This window comes from Strigops habroptila, chromosome 19 (assembly GCF_004027225.2).
Source record: "Strigops habroptila isolate Jane chromosome 19, bStrHab1.2.pri, whole genome shotgun sequence".
In the NCBI taxonomy this organism is placed as follows: Eukaryota; Metazoa; Chordata; class Aves; order Psittaciformes; family Psittacidae; genus Strigops; species Strigops habroptila.
This window is the reverse complement of record NC_044295.2, coordinates 2672251-2691197: the sequence shown is the minus strand read 5'-3', so window position 1 is coordinate 2691197 and position 18947 is coordinate 2672251. Positions and strand designations below refer to the sequence as shown.

The 18947-nt window shown below is 43.6% G+C and overlaps 1 protein-coding gene across 4 annotated transcripts; it reads right to left on the bottom strand.

Annotated features, from left to right (window-relative positions):
• Positions 1–1072: 1072 nt before the first annotated feature.
• SMARCE1 (SWI/SNF related, matrix associated, actin dependent regulator of chromatin, subfamily e, member 1) lies at positions 1073–17910 on the bottom strand. 4 transcript variants are annotated; one of them, XM_030508486.1, is made up of 11 exons: positions 17383–17910; positions 16280–16330; positions 15711–15754; positions 12785–12889; positions 10419–10499; positions 9168–9299; positions 7440–7611; positions 5006–5178; positions 3950–4051; positions 3214–3424; positions 1073–2494 (listed from the first exon to the last, which is right to left on the bottom strand). In XM_030508486.1, exons 2-11 carry the CDS (start codon positions 16284–16286, stop codon positions 2283–2285), a joined length of 1239 nt encoding a protein of 412 aa, XP_030364346.1. In that variant the 5' UTR covers positions 16287–16330; positions 17383–17910; the 3' UTR covers positions 1073–2282. The 4 variants fall into 4 exon arrangements, with proteins under 4 accessions (XP_030364346.1, XP_030364348.1, XP_030364349.1 ...); XM_030508488.1 differs by lacking the exon at positions 12785–12889 and having other exon boundaries at positions 17383–17666; XM_030508489.2 differs by lacking the exon at positions 9168–9299 and having other exon boundaries at positions 17383–17655.
• Between the last annotated feature and the right edge of the window lie 1037 nt (positions 17911–18947).

Below are 18947 nucleotides of genomic sequence, written 5' to 3'. Positions count from 1 at the left end.
CAGAGGTGTCAAGTGGGCAGCAGGTCTCAGCTGCGGCCTGAGGAGCAGCAGGGCTGGGCAAGGGTTGTTGCAGGAGTACAGCAAAGGAGCTGAGTTTCTCACAAGGCCAGTCCCTCTCCTGTGCTGGTCCCTGATACTCATGACCCTTGTGGGCTGGTCAATGTTCAAACACTGCCCACCAGGCATTTGTTCAGGTTTGCACGTGCTTGGAGGAGTTATTTTACCTTTGACGTTGACACCTACTCACTGATGTGCAGCACACCCTGCCTGTGCCAGTAATGACTGTTATTTGCATACACCTTGAGAATACAGAGCAGATGAAACGCACACGGGGCCTGCAGAACCCCAGCTGCTGCACAGAGAAAAGCTGTGGCACAAGGAGCATTTGCAGCACAGGCGGTGTGGAGCCTCCTCCTGCACCAGCTGATTGCACCTGAGCTTGTTTGTGGTCCGGGGAGCAGCTGGTACCATTTAAGAAATCAAACTGTGTGTTGGCAGCAACAATTGTTCCAAAAAATAGTTTTTTAGAAGAGCAAAATGCAGTAAATAAGTCTTCAGGTGTGTAGGTCAAGGTGTAATCTCTGTGTAACCAATATGCTTCATTAAAGGGAGCGCAGTGACAGGACTCTGCCCCCTCTGTTCGTGCATGATCTCGAGCACGAACACATCCCTGATGGAAGGGAATAGAACAGGAACAAGTGATCCCATTTGCGCTTTTAAATCTGAATTGCCACTAGCTCATTTCTGTGTGTGTGTACAAGGCAGTGCCCCGTTTAATAACAACTTCCAAGTATTATTTCCTCCACAGCTTCTCCCATTCACGGGTTTTAAAGCCAAAGGCCACCCCCAGAGATCATTCTAGACGCAGCCAGTGGTCAAACAGAAGTCGAGGCCAGCTCGGGGGTTTCTGCTTTGGTTTTCAAAGCCCTTTTTCAGTGTAACTGTTTGTATGTTGGATTGTCACTAATTAATTCCATGGTTTTACTCTCCTCTGGGCTCAAGGTGGAAGGCAGCTGATGGAAGCCCTAAATCAAACACAGGCATTCCTTAAGAGACAAGAACCAGAGCACTGTAAGTTTAAAAAAACCAAACTTGTTGGATTTTATTTTTAGACCATTTAAAAAAAAGAGCAAAAGGATTTACAAACCATTACCACCCCCTAGACCCACTATTCCCTAAAAACATACCAGCTTATTGACCTCAATGCATCATGTGTTCTCTTGCTTGTACAGGAAGTGGCTTGTGTCTGTTACTGCAACTCAGGGTGTTATTTTCAGAAGGGCTTCAGCTTACATGGGACAAAAAGGGCTGGTTTTGGTATATCTCTTGAGGTCCCAGTGGTTCTGACAAGCAAACCCACCATTCTTCACCATTTGTGCTGTATTGAGCCTGCTCAGCGAACATGGATGTGTTTCAGTGCACTCCTGCTTTGGACTTTCCTGCATCTCTGGCTGAGGTCACACCAGGATCTCTTAGTAGGAAATAAAGGAGTTCATTGGTACAGAAAAGCAAAGGCTGTTGCTCTGATTAGAAACCTCCCCCCCCCTCCAGGTTACATCATCTACTGCAAGAGGACAGTTAGGCTCAGTCCTTTGGAAGCGGATCTCCTGAAATGTTCCTGAAATGTTCCTGAAATGTAGAACGTGAGCAAGATTCTGTCGCTATAGAACAGCTTCTCTTGCACCAAAACCCCCCCCAAGACAGGGCCCATTGGCCTGACTTAGGAGCACTCACGAGTAGCAAAAGCATTCTCTAAAGAGCTGGGTCCTGGCTGGCCAGAACGAAGCAGTGGGGCTGCTGGGGGGTTGGTTTTGTGAGATCGAGGACATGCTCCGGGTCGTGGTGCAGTAAGCTGATGTATCAGGACAGAGCCAAGCTCCTCAGGAGGGGCCCAGAGAGAGGGGAGGCCCATCAGCATCACATTTCAGCCACAAACAGCCAAAAAGGGCCTTTGAGAAAGGCCTCCTCACCGCGGTCATGTAAGTAGAACAGTAGAAGGGCTGATTTGTAATGTAAAAACCAAAACCAGACCTGTCCTTCAAGGGGAGAAATCCCAAGCAATAGGAAGGACCTCTCTGTATTTTTAATAGGTTTTCTGTCTGCTTTAAGCCACCCTGTGCTGAAGGCCCCTCGACGTCACTTTGCTGGTAATGTGATGTGTTACTGAAGCCCAGTATCCTTTGGGAACAAGGGATACAGGCAGGGAAGATACAAAAGCCACGTAGCACATGTTGAAACCAAACTAGAACTTCCTTAAAGAGACACATGAAGTGAGTCAATATTTATTCTTTCTTCTCGCTGTCCTCGGCGCTGGGGTCCGCAGGAGGCTCCTCCACTGTCGCGCTGTTGCTCTCAGAACCAGTGTTGCTGTCACTGGTTCCCTCCTCTGCGGTGCTGTCGCCCCCTTCTTGGCCACTCTCCTTGTCATCTGGGGTGGATGTTCCTTCTTCTCCGTTCTGCTGGGTTTCTGTGCTCTCTTCTGGGTGAGGCTCTTCTGTAACAAGACATTTCTCAGTGTCATTCACATGCCAATACAATTCACACACAATTAGAATTTAGGAAGAACTGTGTAACAAATCCGAGTACTCCACAGGAGTTAATTCTGTCACTTAGAACATGCAGCAGGAGTCACAGCTCTGAAGGATGTCTATGGTCCTGCCACACAGTGTCCTGAAAGTCACCTGCAGCTGCCTGACCCCAGAAGTCAGCCATAAGAAAGCCTTGTTACACCAGAAGCACAATTCCAGTTCCCTGGTGCCTTTTCCCTTACACTCACACTGGTACGGCAACAACTCGCTGCTTTACTGACCACTGACACGCTCCAATCCAGTAACATTTTCTAATGTCACTGTACAGAACACACAAAACCTGCAAACCAGCTGGGCATAAGTGCTGTCGTGTCCTCCTAATGCTGACACCAGGACAAGGAAACTCTCAGTTGCTCCTGGCTAACCCGTATCTAAGAGACGAGATAGGGTTAGAAAGCATTTTTTCCCCTTGTGTACATAACTCAAAGCATTAAACAGGGTGTTGGTGGTATCTTATTCTCTCCTGTTTAAAAAGGAGCAATTTAAGGAGAAGAAAGCAGACATGTCGGGTCACAAAGATCAAGTTCTCTGTTCTGACTGCTGTTGTGCTGAAGCCTTTCTTCCTACTAACAGCAAAAGCAGAGGGAGTGCACTCCTGGCCACGCTGGGCCTCTTGTGCCTTTACCTGTCTCCATTGGAGCACTCTCCTCTTCTTTCTTCTCCTCTGCCTTGTTAGCTGCCTGTTCTTCCTCAGCTGCGATGTTGTTTTGGCTGCGTTCTGCCTGCTCAGCTGCTTCTTTTTCCCTTTCCTCCTGCCTCTTGCGAGCCTGTTCCTCCGCCTGAGCAATTTCAGCAGCAATTTTTTCCATATCCACTTCCACCTTCAAACTGCATAACTGGCAATTAAAGAGAGACAAACCAGGAAAGCTCTTTTACTACCTCAGTTACACTGAAAAACAAAACATCAGTAAAACCCAAATACGAGCTCAGTATTTCTAGATAAAGATTCTTTTGATTTGACAAAGTTTATAAGAGTCAGTAACTAGAGAGGGAGACACATCAGGCATGTTAACAAAAAAGAGGGGGGAATAAACCACCTAAAGCTTGTTCTTTGGATGCAGCCAAGGACAGAGCAGTGGCTTTAGGCCACCTTCCTTGAGCTGGAGCTGCTCTCCCATGAGCTCAAGCTGTGATGCCTGAGGGCACTTCCAAGCTGTACTGGCTGAATGTCACCACTAAAGGTCACTGATGGAGCATGAAACAGCACAAGCTCTGTGCGCCTTCCAGCACGCACACACAAGGACACTGCAGTCTTCAGTGTGTAATTACACAACACTGAATAAAGAACTGTGGGGAGAGCACTTGTACAAATAAATGGGTAACTAGCAATTCCTCCAAGTGGAGAAAAGCAGGAGTTGTACCCTTTTGAGCTCGTTGTTAAAGGATTCTGTGCTTTCCAGAAACTTCCTCTTCTTTTCCTGGTGACGCTCTTCAATTTGCAGAAGCTCAGCTTCCAGTTTACGCTGGAAACGAGATAAATGGTGAGAACTTTACTATGCTGTCACCTGAAGAGCTGGACACAGGTTACAGCTACCTACAGAAATATATACACCAGTATTTAAAAATACACCTACGTAATACATAAATGACCTTATGCTGTTGAAAAGTATGAACAATAAATGGGCCTCTGCAGTCACTTGGGATTGGCGAGGTGTATTGTAAGCGGAGAACACTATGTATGTATCTAGGTGAATTTTCCAGCATAAAACCTACATGTTTTCTTTCATATTATACACCCCATTTCATATATACAGGTATATACATACTGAACACACAAATTACATTCTCTAATGCAGAAAGACCACAATTCAAAGGAAAGAAGGGATACCACCCCCCTCCAAATCTGCTTTTGTTTACTGAATTCTGGTGTCTCAGTTTTCTTCACCTATGTGTATATTGACTACACCAACAGAGGGTTCCTCTGGTAATGTACATGTTTGGCAAAAAGGTGCATGCCCAGTCAAAGCAAAGTGAAACATACAAGTGCCACCTCACTAGATTGCCTTGTATGTGTTTAACAATGAAAAATGTTACAATAGGGACCATTTACTGGAATAAAGAATCGTTTCAAACAAGATTATGAGTCATAAGCTACCCCAAAGTCACAACTCTACCAGTACCCATTAAATAGGAGACTCCAGTACATACAGAAGGGTTATGTGTAATAGTGAAGAGCTGTGGAATTGATACTTAAGATATCCTAAAAACCACACTAGAGCTTAACATGATTCTCAGTAACAAAACAGCCTGGGAGGTGACGCTTCATGTCTTGCACCTCCCAAGACAGACGAGCTATTCAAGCGTAGAGAACACTGACACCCAACAAGAAGAGTCACGTAGATGATCAAACGATCCGAGACTTGGAGTACAGCCCGACACCATTATCTTCACCAACACTTCATATCATTTGTCCTTACCTGATGAACCATTAAAGACTGAACCTGGCGTTTCAGAACTTGCATTCTAGCTGTGGTGACCACAGAGCGGACATCGGGAACCACGCTTTCGCTCAGGATCTCACTGATGAGACGATGGTTCCTCTGGAAACGAGCTGTGGCCGTGTGCTTCATGGAAAACCCATCGTCATAGTCTGAAACAAGAGTGTTAAGCGCAACAAAATCAGTAGCAAGTCTAGTGACACATTACCACTTCTTAAAAACAAGATACAAACCCTAACACCAGTTGCTGTTGTGCCACAAAGTTCATACTAACACATACAGAACATCAGGTCATCAGAAAAACCACCCTGTGAGGACAAACCACTTACCTGGCACAGCTCGAACAGCTGGGATTTGACATGCATTTCCCACAAGACTGAAATTTGGATTCAGTTAGTTACTGTGCTGCTTTCTGCATTTCCAGAGCAAGAGGGACTATTAATACACCAAATAAACCCAAACCCACACATTCCTGATCAATCATGTTACCAGAACAATATCAAGTACAAAATACCAACAGGAGAGTGACTCCTCTCTAAATAAGCTTTGTAGCACAGATCAGAAAGACTTATTTTGAAACACTTGAGGAATGAAAGCCTCAAGCAGTGATACATGTTTACTCATCACTGAAAATTCACAGTACTGTGTTAAGAGCATTCAATGATTTATTTTTTTAGTAAATGCAATTCACTGAAGAACAGTTACAGAAAAAACCCCAAAACACTTCAGGAGAGAAAATACATGAGCACAGGGGTCAAAGTGCTGGTCTCCTTATAAGCTTCTCGTGCAGAAAAGGAATTAAAGGCAGCCCAACAGGAACTAAACTGTCTTGTTTGACATTCTTCTACAGGATTAACCACAAAGAGCTAAGAATATTTCAGGTCAAGGATTTAGTTTTCTTCTCTCTGATCCAATTAAAAGAGCTTCTAATTTCTGGCAAGATGTGGGACTCTGGCAATTTTAATCTAGTCAGAATTTAACATAAACTACAGCATTATGGAATATTAAAACCAAACTGATTAGAATTCAAAGCATAGTATAAATAGCATCTAATATTGATGATGAAACAGAAGAAACTTATGTGAGCATAACTCAAATTTAGTTGAGTATTAAAATCAGTTAAGCACCAAATATGAATTCTCTTCCAGAACGCTGTCATGTAGAAGAGTCCAGAAGTCAAATTTATTTTACATCAAGTTTTCCTAATCGAGATCACTCTCCAACTATTCAGAGAGATCTTAAGAATCCTACCTTATCATGCAAGAAAATGTTACCAAAGAAGGTAACTACTTTAAGGAAAGTTTCTGTCTCCTTTATTTCAAAGTGTTATGTTCAATTTTTCATTGAGGTACCCAATTAAATGAAGCAAGGAAGGGGAAAACAGTGGGAAGGCAATGGATGTGCAAGAGACAAAGAAATATTGAGCAAACTGGTCTCCTTAAAGTTGTGCCTTTGTTCTCTTACTAAGATTCCTTCTAGGCTCAGAGTTCTTGACCCTAGTGATGGGCAGGATGGGACAGAAGCAACATTTCTGTCACAGAAATAACTTATTGTTTGGTCCCAGATGGGAATAGATGCAACTTGGGGTCTTGTGCAGCTGTATCCAGCCGAGCTCCTTTGGCCCCAAAACCTGAAGTCCCAAATGGCAGCTACTGGAATGCTAAATGTATTCAAGTGAATGGTGCAGTTACCTCACACTGGGTAAAATGCTGCTTGTCGCATGCTTTATTTCCAAGGTGTGCTTTTACAAAGGGGGGGATAAAAAAAAGGGTGTAACTGGTTACATGTTTCCCCCTCAGGTTTCAACAAGCATTGGGCTGGGAGCTGCAGAGCAGCCGCTGGGTGGCTGGGGCCAAGTGTTCCCACCGGGTGGGGCCTGTCCTCGCACTCAAATGAACTTTGGGAACCTTCGCATCAGCTTGCCAGCAGCAAAGGTAACTGATGTCCTCAATCTTAACTGACAGTTGTTGAACAGATTAAAGGTTCAGGTGCTCTTAATCATACTAGAGCTCTCTGCCTGTCAGAATTATGTGCTTCTGGTAATAAAGCACACAATTCCATTTGAGCTGGATTAAATCAGGCATCTAAGCCTTTTATAATACATATATTAAAGCCATTACAGGGCTTTAAGCAGACTTACTTGTTTTGAACTGTAAGCAGTTACTTCATATGTAATTAAGGGTTGAAATAACTTTTGACACCTTGGAAACAAGACAAAGTCAATTGTTAGCTGTATAAAGTGAAACTTGATAATGAAAATCACTATTAAAGGTACTAAAATAGAAAGGAAGTCATGTTAAGCACTGTAAGTTGTACACTGGTAGTTTTCTGTGTCTCCATCTGTTTCCCTCTGCTGCTGGTCGTGTAACGGGACTGTCTCAGTGGACATGCACACAAACCCCTTTGTGCTTACCATCAGGATCCTCTGCAGGCTGGATGCTCATGTAGGGCTCCCCCTTCTCCATGCGTGACTGCCTCTGGCGGCTCTCCTCTTCCAGCGCAGCCTCTGCACGGCTCTTGGCGTTGATGTAGGCCAGGTATGCAGGAGAGTTGTGGTAGGCCTTCATGGACTCATTGTACTCTATCTGAAACGTGACCAATAGCGTTTGATTGCACAAGGGGACGATTTCAGCCTGGACACAACTGCAACCGGTACAACTCACGTTGTAGTTGTACAGACAAAGCTATTCTGAGTCATCCAGTGATACACAAATGACCATATTCTCTCAGTTGTTTTACCAACTGGAACTTCTTCCATAGTCATTCATGTTTTAGAAACACTAGCTGGGCTTCTAGGTACATTTCAGCTTTAATACCTGAGAAGTCTTAAACAGCAGCTTTGTTTTTTGAGATTTAAAAACCAACCGCCTCAGAACAAGGCATTTATGATCAGATGAACTCTGATAGGATAAAAACAATTAGTGAACATAACTCTCAATAAATCTCTGGAGTTCTAACTAGATCTTTGATTCTCATTTCTTCTCTTATTGCAGTATGTCATGAACCAGTTCTCAAAATAACTTAAGATTTTTCCGCTCTTTGATCCATCCCTGCCCTGGGATGATACAGAATGCTGCAGCCAGACTACAGTCTCCTCCTGGTAGCAGGTCTGCACCACTATTTTCACTTTCTTTGAAGTATTTTTGCCCTTTGATTTGCTTTCTTTAATCTCACTTTAAAAATCTGCCAAGTCTAGATTTTGTACAGTGATCTGAGATATTTCCAATGAAAAATAAGATATAATCTACATATTGTTAAAGGTACCTAGGCATCTTGTTTTCTTTATGGTTAGGACTAGAATCCTTCTACCTAGGCACTGGAAAAATATGACCAGGATGGCCCCTGCCCCAAGGAGCTTACAATCTAAACATCATGACCAAGTTAAAAAATAGAATCCCTTGATTATTTGTTCGCTTCAACTAAGAGCATCCAGCTTTGAAGCACTTCTCTATTGACCTGGAATAAAAACAGCTTAGATTTGACCGGGTTACACACAGGCTCAGATGCCTACCAGGTTTAAGCACAACATGACAGCTGGACAATTCCCTTTGTTACCTCAGGATCACAATACCAGCCTTGTCAAGGTCCTCAACACTTACCAACCTAGACACACAGGTAGCCGTTGTCTCTCGTCATCAGGATCAACAAAACCAAAACAGAATCACAAGAAAAACCCTTAAAGTGGTAACATTTTAAGAAACAAAACACTATGTCATAGCGTGGAGTGACACCAGATTACACCATGAAAAGCAAACCCTACGTGACTGGAAGTCTTTCATGAACACGTTCATGACAATAGCAGTAGTTGCAGAGCACCAGTTTTGAAAGAGGATTTTGGTGTTGAGACAATCTTTTCAATACTGATGTTGTACAAGCAAATCCATTCATTAAACAGTTAAAATCGACACTCAATTATCAATACTTCATTTTGAATTAGGTCTAAAAACTGACCAGTCACAGTTGATGTACAGTTATCTAAAAAAATCTAAAAGATGTGTCAGGACATAACTTCCATTTAAGTTACATACAGGGGTCTCCTGAATGCCTCATACACCACTGCATGGGGAAGATGAATTTTTCTTCTCAGACCAGTTCCTAGAAGAATCAGCTGTAATAAACATCCCAGATTTCTTCCATTTACCTTTTCAGCTTCATATTCATTCAAATACTCTTGCTTCTCTTCATCAGTGAGATCTCGCCACATTCCTCCAATAATCTTGCCAATTTCCCATAACTTCAAATCGGGATTGGACGCCTTCACTTGGTCCCAGACCTTAACAGAAACAGCTGGAGCTTTACTAATGATATCTAAATACTTCCAAATTACACATTTTATATTGTCATCTCAGTGTTCTTTCTGGAATCACCATGAAAAACAGGATTAAGTTAGGAATGAGTCTGGCTAAACTATCTCTATTATTTTCTGGGGCAGGAGGTCAGTAGGAAGCCATCTACTGAAACAGGCAATTGCTGAAATGGCTTTGGTTTCATGAGAATATTGCCTTTAACCCTCTTAATTCTCTTCTTAAATGCACATCGCTGCATCTCAGGGAAAAAAAAAAGGCTACTGAGTAAACACATCCAGCAGTGGGTTATGACAAAGAGCACTGAGCTTTTCACATCAGAATGTAACATTGCAAAATATTTTGCAGTCTTGCTGATCAATTTGAGTTCCAACAAGTTCTGACTCCACCAAGAAAGTTTCTAACTTTATAGGGAAAAAAAACCCAAAAAGGAGAGCTGCCAGTGTTATTTCTTGCTGTGCCACTTGACATTTTTTTTTGTTGATGGTTTTTTGCCTAAGACAGACATGCTGGTAAAGATATTTTACCAGAAGCGGAAGGAATTCCTTCTGGCTCACCCGCTTCAGCCAGGCTGACATGCCCTCCCCATGCCCCATCAGATTTCAGACTCCACAAGAGCCTCTCCTACTTTCTGTCAAACAGTTCACAGAATAGCGAAGTAAACGGTGCCACAGGCTAGGTTGGCGAAGGAGAACATGCAAAGTCCACTCATTGCTACTCTTCAGTCCAGCTACAGCACTGTACCAAGCCCAGTATACCGCAAGGAATACTTCCTTTATATAAAAAAAGTTCTGTCAGTAAGTCACAGGAACTTCTGCATGTGGCAGGGCGGATCCTTGTCAGCAGACAGTGGTAGTACTTAGCATTTTAGAGAAAACTTTTCCCCCCAGAAACTGGCAACTGCGTGAACAGACTACTGCTGCCTTCATTGTGAAGGGCAATGCATCTGTACTTTACAATTCCCTTAAAAGAATGTGCAGGCTGTTAGAAGTAAAAGTTTAGAAGCTGAAACTAAGATAATAGCAATTAATTGTTAGCACATACAAACACTAACTTTCATTTTAACTTGGTTGACACTGTATACCCACCTTCCGGCTGTACCTCATGTAGGGCATCAGGGGCTTGTCTGGGGGTTTGGGGGGCTTTGGAATGGTAATACCAGAGGAAGCCTATAAAAGAACCGAATAAATCCATTCGTTAACGTGATCACCGGACAGAGTCTACACATATGTTTTGGAAAACACTCATTCTTGTGCAGTTAACCCAAACCAACCACACACACCCCCACCAAGAGAAGCAAGCAACATCACCAAAAAAATCACCCAAGCTGGGAACAGGTACTAACTAGAGCTGGTCCTCACAGTCATGTTTTCCCAATGTAAGTCTGTGCTTTAAGCTGTAAGTTCACAGAGCAGTAACTAGAAAAACCTTCAAAAGGGCTCCATATTCTTAAAACTGAAATAGGCAGCTCAGAAATGTAAATGGAAACACCAATCCCAGCAGGTTGTTCTTCTCACTCCTGATGAGCAATTTGTTCTACCAGTTTTGACAAATGTAATGTGGCTACTGTACAGGTGGAAAAAAGATAAGGAGTTTAAGATCAGGAAGTCAGAGAAGTATTTTCATGTTCTAACCATTTTAGCAATATATTTGTCTGCAAAATTTGTCAGTGGTAATTTGGAGCCAACTAAACTAAACCCCATCCAACTGAGCTGTCAACGTGTACATTATCTGTATCTGAGCTGTACTTAATGGTCCAAATTAGCCTGTAATATCCTTCTGTGTCCGTGTCTGCCTTTAGCTTTGCACACTGACAAGCACATTACTCACACTAAACAAAAGGACACTGACCACTAACTGCTGTGGATGGGACGTTGCTGCATCCTCTCTTGGCCCCTCAACCTACAAAACACCTGACAGAGTTTTCTTCTAAAATAGCGCAGCAACATGACAGTCCCTGTCAGCTGCAGGCTCTGGAAACCTCCACTCCTTGAGCACTTCCACATGCCAGGACTTGTATTATACAAAGTGGGAGCATTCTCATAAAAATATAAAGTAGTTCCAAGATTTTTCAGGACTACAGCCATAGAGAACCAAATGTATCTGGCCAAGAAGGCCCATGTTCAGTATTCAGCTTTCCAATTTTTCCTCTTGGTATGTTTTGTTTTGCTGAATTTATGGAGCTCTATGAAACAATGCGTACAGGATCGTGTATAAATAATGTGCATGAAGTATGTGCATTACCAAATGTATACACAGATACACATACAGATGGGTTGGAAAACATCAACGGAAACTGTTTAATGCTTTTAAATTAACAGGGATTTAAAGACACCATACATATACTGATATATGCATGGCAGAGAAGGCTGTGTATGCTTATGACATACAGAAACAATGGAAGTTCTCAGACAAAACCTGATTTATTCTTGTATAAGGAAAAACGTCTCTGTTCAGACAGTGCGAGTCAAGTTCCAGCTTGTATGGGAAAGGTCTTTTCTGTAAACGTTTTAACAAACCAGATGAACTTCATAAATGAAGTTTGAAAGGTTTATGTAAGAGGCATAAAAGGTGTACACTTCATTAAACACACCATCTATTTGTTTCTTGAGCAATCTTTTTATCATGTTCCAAACTAATCAGATCTTTTGAGGTAGAAAGTTTTACATGAAAAGCCTTGAAGTTATGAGAATTACAGGAACTTTACAAAAATCAGGGATTTACTCTATTTCTGTTGTGTTAGTTAAGAAAATGTTACACTTCCACATCTATTTTTGTTTCCTAACTGCATACAATGCTCAGGACTTGGCCTGTATTTGAAAGAAGCCATCACCTCTCTCATCACTCAATTACATCTCACTTTGTTTATTCCATGGAACATGAATGTAACATCCATTTTCCACACCCTGACAGAGTACATGACATCTGAAAGGATTCTATTATCATCACACTTTTGCTGAAAAAAGTAATTTCTGAACCTGGGACGTTGCAGTTATTACCAGACTAAGAGCAGGAAGAAAAACAAAGGCTTGCATCCCTTGCATGGCTCAACAGTATGATGCAACTAGTACCAATGATCTTGCAAAATGTTCTTGTCTTTGAGTAAACCTCAAGAAAATGAGCAGTTCCCTCCCTCCAAGAATTTCCACCCAGGCTACAGAACTCTTCCCTGAGCATGCAGTGGTCGCCAAAGACCACAAAGTCTGTCTTTCTGGAGTTCTGCATCATACACGATTACCACATTGTTTTTTCTGCTGAGTAGAAGTCCATTTTCCTGCAAAAGGTTTCAGAGTGAGAGGGAAGGGGGTTAAAGGGGGGGGGGAGATAAGTCAGAAGTAGTTTTTTGGTTTTATAAAGAAGTGGCAGCAGCCAAGCCTCAGAAGGACCTAACCCTAGAGCCATTCCTGGTCAATTCCTGTTGTTTGCTGGATGATGTAATAGTTGATTCTCCTACCGTGACCCGGCTGTTGGTGCCCGGGTTCCCTCCCAGCCTGTAGTTGTTGTAGGCCAGATGGCTGTATGGATTGTATCCCACAAACCCTGGTGTGCTGGGCATTTGCTGATGGAAACAAATGAGACAAAAACACGAATGAGAAATGAGCTCAAACGAGGAAAACACAGAAATGAAAATGAACTGCAATATGGCATGCAAAAGCAACCAGAATTTAAACAAGCAAATGAGGTGTAGCAGTTGGTATCTTCTCAACACACAAAACTTACTCCAGTATAAACCTATTAAGGAAACAAGATTTTTAAACAAATGTGTCACTACAAGTTTCTGTCTAAAGTTGGTGATTTTATTTCTGTTAAGTGTAACTCTTTTAAACAAGTATTCTATAAATCCAGGTCATGGCTAGTAACATTTTCCAACATAAGCCATCAAGTAATTCAGAAAGACTCTTGGATCCAAAGGGTTAAGCTCACACGGCAACACAGCACGTAGTAATCAGGCAGAAATCCTCAGAATCAACATTTAACGTACCAATGACAATCCCTGTCTGCTCTTCTTCCCATCATTCTGCCTTTCCAACAAACATTATACTGTCAATAAACAGGGGGGTGTGTGTGTGTGTGTGTGTGTGTGTAATAAATCTCTCAAAGCACCATCTGTGCACCACTACCAGTATCTGAACCTTCCTGGTGGTTCACAGACACACTTTGGGGAACTGAGATTTGCCAGCTGGGAGAGATGACAGTTCAGAGACACCCCGCTCTGTTCTGGGGTAGGCTGCAGGCTGAGAGAGGTGAGGAACCACTGCAATAAGATCTACAGGTTAGAGGCTACAAACAACCCTTAACAAATGGCTGAATCGAAGACAATTCAAGATGTTAATACATTTTTGTTCATTCCTGAAAGTGGATCCATTCATTCTCACCTCAGTAATATGGAGAAAAATTTGAATTTCTTTACAATTCCTTCTTACCCATATTGACAAACAAGTATCAGAAGGTTCGCTGTACTCCCTCCTCACATAAATTTCTCTCCTGCCTTTTTCCATTATCCCCTGCTTCCCAATCAAATTTTGTTGGTTGAAAAAACCAATGGATCTACTATTTAATAGCAACTGTGAAGTCCTGTGGCAAATATTCTATCAGGATATCCAGAAGTGTTTAATCCACACCTTGTCCCACTTTTTAGTAGCACTTTGGCCCTAATAAGCAGCACATATTGCAGTTGTGTTCTGAAGTGATTTGCTGACTGGACCCATTCTAGAGCACAGCTACAAACCTTGCACAGATCAATTCAAGACTCCAAGAACCAGGGTATGACAAACAAACATGGAACAAAGAGAACCTATAGGCTAAACTACATTAACTTGTGAAGTTTTCAAGTGCATGTAGACACACTGTAGTTAGTTTATTTCTAAACATATAAATACAGAGCAAGATTATCCTTTGACAGCCTTTTTAATATATATTTATTGCCAGCTTTTTAATCTCAGCCACAGCAGCTGACATTTACTCAATCCATGTGCCTGTGATCACAACATACACAGTCACTATTTAGTAAGACACCATTTTACTACAGTTTTTTGTATTACCATAACAACAGGTTTTGAACTACACCTCTTCAATAAAACCAGATGACAACTGTAATCTCCGTCTGCTTAATTCTTTATTTCTGCAAGACAGGATTTAGATGTTACAATGGAACTACCTTGCATTACATGGAGAACTTTTACTTCAGCTATAATACTGCAGTTAGCTACTGGTGCTTTGTTGACTGTAGTAACTGGAACTGGCTGTGGAAGAAGCAGCAGGGTTATTTGTCTGCTCTTAGGACTTGCATTAGCAGAGCACAGACTATATCACCTGAAGGCCTGCATAAAATAAGTAATACAGAAGACACTTGCAAAATCAGTCATGCATGTCACTAGTTGCAAATTTGTTTCATATACCCTTCTAAACATTTCTAACTTGACTAGAGAATGTACCACATCGATAGAAACCATTTAACAACAGCTGTATCTGTGATACATCCCAAAGAATCACAATGGATGTGCACAGCTCTCGATGCAGGAATCCAGTTGTAAGAGCAGATGCCATCATGTTCCTTCTGACAGATTTATTCCGTTGCGTGCAAAATGAAAACTCTGAACAGACTACACAAATAAAGTTTTATTTATGGAAGTTTATAAAGAACATTATACATTCTGTACTTTTCAAGCCTCTCTGAATGTGAAGTATGGCATGATAAATTTGAGGATCACATTTCATCTAAATGCCATCCTGCACTTTTCATCCCAGATGCAGAGATCAGAAGCAGTATTGGATAACAGCTTCCCAATCTTCTTTGGTAAAAAAATTCACTATAGCATCCTTACTCATTCTTCTGTACAAAAGATTTGTATTTTCTCATGAGAGTATGTTACTTCTAAAGGCAACCTATGTAGAAATGTGACTGCTACAGGAGAGGTGCATTTGCTTTCAAAGTCTTTCCTTACCACTGTGTATTGGTACTTTAGTACCTTTTTAAACATGGGCACAGTTCTGAAAATCAGCTAGAAAATGCTGTTTGCCCATGATCTGGGCACAGGTTGAGTGGGAAGTTCCAGAATTAAACATATGAGTTTGTTCTTAACTATTCCAGTGAACTGGTGTAACCCACTGGGAATAATTTAAGACCAACTGACTGCTTACAGAAAATTCAGTATCTGCAGGATGTAGCCTTAAAGGCAAAGCAAGTTTATTCAGCTTCTCTTTGCCAAACTGCTGAAGAAATTAGATTAATTTAAATAATGCATATCATATTAATAATGAACTATGACTAGCTTGTGTTTCCAATACACGAAGCTGATGCAACTCCATAATTACTGCTCTGGTAAGTTATTAAAGACTGTTACCAGCTCTGTGTTAATGAGAAAAATCATTATACTTACGGTTGCAGGAGCTGGGGTAGGAGGTGGGGCATAAGATGGCCTTTCTGTTAAGATAGAAATGTAAGCACATTTTTTTTTCCCTTGAAAACTTGAATGATTTTTTTTAAATAAGGCATCTGCTGTGGCAAACATTTTTAAGCAATTTACAAAACCAAGATAGAAACCCCACTTTCAAAGACTTTGCATTTTGCCACTGAAGAGCATAAAGCAAAGAACACAAGAGAAAGAAAAGAGAAAAAAAGTTAAGACTACAGCATTGCTCTCATTATCAGCCTTTTATTTAGGCAAAAGACTGAACTCCATTTATCAGCACATAAATTAAAAAGAGGGTAAGCAAAAATGCAGTAAAATGGGATTCAGAAGAAACGGTGAGATTTGGATTTCCTATGCAAACAACATGGCAGAAAATCAGCCACAGCAAGATTTAAGGCCCAGAGTTCGGACAAGGATAACCACACTTCATGTCATTCCCTTTAATGCAAGGAATAACAAGGTTCTCTCACAAACAGGTTCTGCTGAACCAGCTGTTTAATTCATCAAGTTAACGGAAGAAAAATCTGAAGACTTACTTGACATTTTGATAGGCAAATTTTCAGCCACCTGACATTATATTTGTACTTCTGAAAGACAAAAGAATACCATGCTATTAAGTATTACACATTTGCTTCCCCAAATCCTTGAAGCTTTGTAATGAAGTTTACCAAATGAAGATTACCAAGAAGTTTTCCAATTTTGAAATAAAGACAGAAGTTTCTAAAACAAAGGATTTTTTTATCTCTTTACAAAATGAATGTACTTTCTAAGGAAACTGGCCTTAAATCATATACTGGTTTGGGATGAAGGGACCTTAAAGCTCATCTAGTTCCAACCCCCTGCCACGGGCAGGGACACCTTCCACTAGAGCAGGTTGCTCCAAGCCCCTGTGTCCAACCTGGCCTTGAACACTGCCAGGCATGGGGCAGCCACAGCTTCTCTGAGCACCCTGTGCCAGCACCTCAGCACCCTCACAAGGAAGAACTTCTGCCTCAAAGCTCATCTCAATCTCCCCTCTGGCAGGTCAAAGCCATTCCCCTTGGCCTTACACTAATCAGCTGTGAAATAACGCTCAGGTTTATCTTGTTCATATTAAGGATGTGTATTTTTTCCCTTGATAAATATACCCCCTTATTTTACACTGACTGTTTCAGATAACTGGTATTAATGCACGAATGTCCAAATTAAACAGTTATCTGCTCTACACGGTACACAAACCCAATCACCGAGCACACCGCTGCCACCTCACAGGCCGTGAGCTCACTGACCCTTTGTCGGCCCACCGGGGTCACGGGAAAAGCGCTGTAACGAAGCCGTTTGGGGTTTTTTATCGGCCTTTCTCTTCAAACTCCCCGAGGTCGCACCAGCGGCCGAAATGCGTTGGAGTTTCCCGACTACCGCTGTGCTCAGCTTCGCGCTCCCACAAGCTCTTCGCACAGGGCTGCTCGGGAGGTTCGAGGCGGTCGGGCGGGAGAAGGACCGGGGAGCCCCACTGAGCCCACCGCGCCGCTGCAGCCCCGTCCACACCCCTGGGTCCCACCGGCGCGGCCCCCTCAGCCCCAACGGCAGCTGACGGGGACGAGGCCGGTCCCCTCCCGCCCCAGCCAGGCCGCTCCCCGGCCCGCTCGCCCCGACTCACCCGCTCCGGCCGCGCTCCCTTTGTTCCTCACCAGGCCGGGGCGGCGGCGAGGACAGCGCCTGCGCGCTGCGCTCCGCACTTTCGACACGCCGCCGCTGCTGGAGTCTCTTTTTGAAGGCGGAGGCGGTTTGGCCTCCCCCGCTCGTTCCGGAGCCCCCGCTGGGCCGGGCTGAGCCCTTCTCCGCACCGCGCCGTGCTCGGTGGAGGCCGGAAGCGGTAGTGGCGAATCTGCGGGACCCTCACGCCGCGCTCCGTGCCGCCATTACCGAGAAGGCGCCGCCTCCCCGCCCGGTGCGGGCTGTCACCAGAGTTCCTGAGGTGTGGAGCGGGAGGCACCGCCTCCGCCCCGCCCCGGACTCAATCCCCTTCGCCCCGTGATGGCGAGGGAAAGGTGCGGATAGGAGAGACTGTCTGCCTTCACGTTCCAGCCAGCGCTTTGCACAGGGAGCCCACCCCACCTCCCGCCGGGCAGCCCCGGTCGCTGCTGTGGTGCCCGCAGCGGTCCGGAGGGGAGCGGCCGCAGCGCGGCCTCCGGTGGCGAATCTGCGGCGGCGAACAAGCAGCCGGGGAGCGGACGGGAGGGGCCACTGGCACGTGGCGCCCGCCGGTGTTTGGCGCCTTTTTTCCCCTCCTGAGGGAGCACGCGGCAGCGCCCTGAGGCGCCGCGCGACCCGTAGGTGAACCCCGCAGAGGCAGGCAGGGAGTGAGGAGAAGGGTCCGGGCGGGCCTGGGGACGCTTTGCTCATGTCAAGTAGGCGGCGCGGGGCTGAACATGGTGGTTTGGGAACGACAGCTCTTCGAAAAGAGGCCGAACGGGAGCGGGATTCGGAGCAGGCGGTGCCGCGGCGGAGCGGTGCGAGGGGAGGAAGGCCGGTGGTGCAGGATACGGGAGAGACCCGATAAATCTGTGTAGTTTGCAGGTCGATTTCAAACTAAGTCAGGCTGACCCACTCAAAGAGCTGCTGGATCCCAGGGGATGATGAGTTACGGAGCAGGCTGGGAGTAGTGCGATTATTCAGAACAGTTTCTTGGAGAAGTTTGTGAAGGTATCATGTGCAGCGGTCAAAAAGCTTGCAAATCTAAAATGCAGGACACCGTGTGAAGAAGATGAAGAGTTTTAGACCTCAGCATTCAGGATAGGAGTCTTTCATACAATAAAAATTGTGAAAGTGACTGAATTAATACAAAAAAGTGAAGTTTGGTGTTGAAATGCTGTCATATGGTTAATACGGGTCAAATGGATGATCCCAGCCTAACCCAAAAGGACAGTAAAAGATGAAAAAAAGAAAAACGAACTGAAATGCTCCTGCATTGCTGCGAGAGGAGACCCATTTCTCCTTGGTGCCTGCAGTTTGTTTAGCCCAGTTTCCTTCCATTCTTAAATAAGTATATTTTTATGAAGAAGTAAAGAGACAAGAGCTCTGCCCTGCTCACAGTGTGCTGTCTGTGGCCCCAATGGAAATGTGTTGACATGCAGTAATTTGTGACTTCAATTCGATAATTAAAATATGAATCAAAAAGATTCTTCACGCAGCTGACCCAATACACATCTTCAGTCGACCAGT

Excerpts from the sequence above, each read along its gene's own strand:
- SMARCE1 (XM_030508486.1), bottom strand. Across the intron at positions 12,890-15,710 it reads CTACCCCAGCTCCTGCAACC|CAAATGCCCAGCACACCAGG; the intron begins GTAAGTATAATG and ends TGTTTCCATCAG. Across the intron at positions 10,500-12,784 it reads GCACCAACAGCCGGGTCACG|GCTTCCTCTGGTATTACCAT; the intron begins GTAGGAGAATCA and ends GTTCTTTTATAG.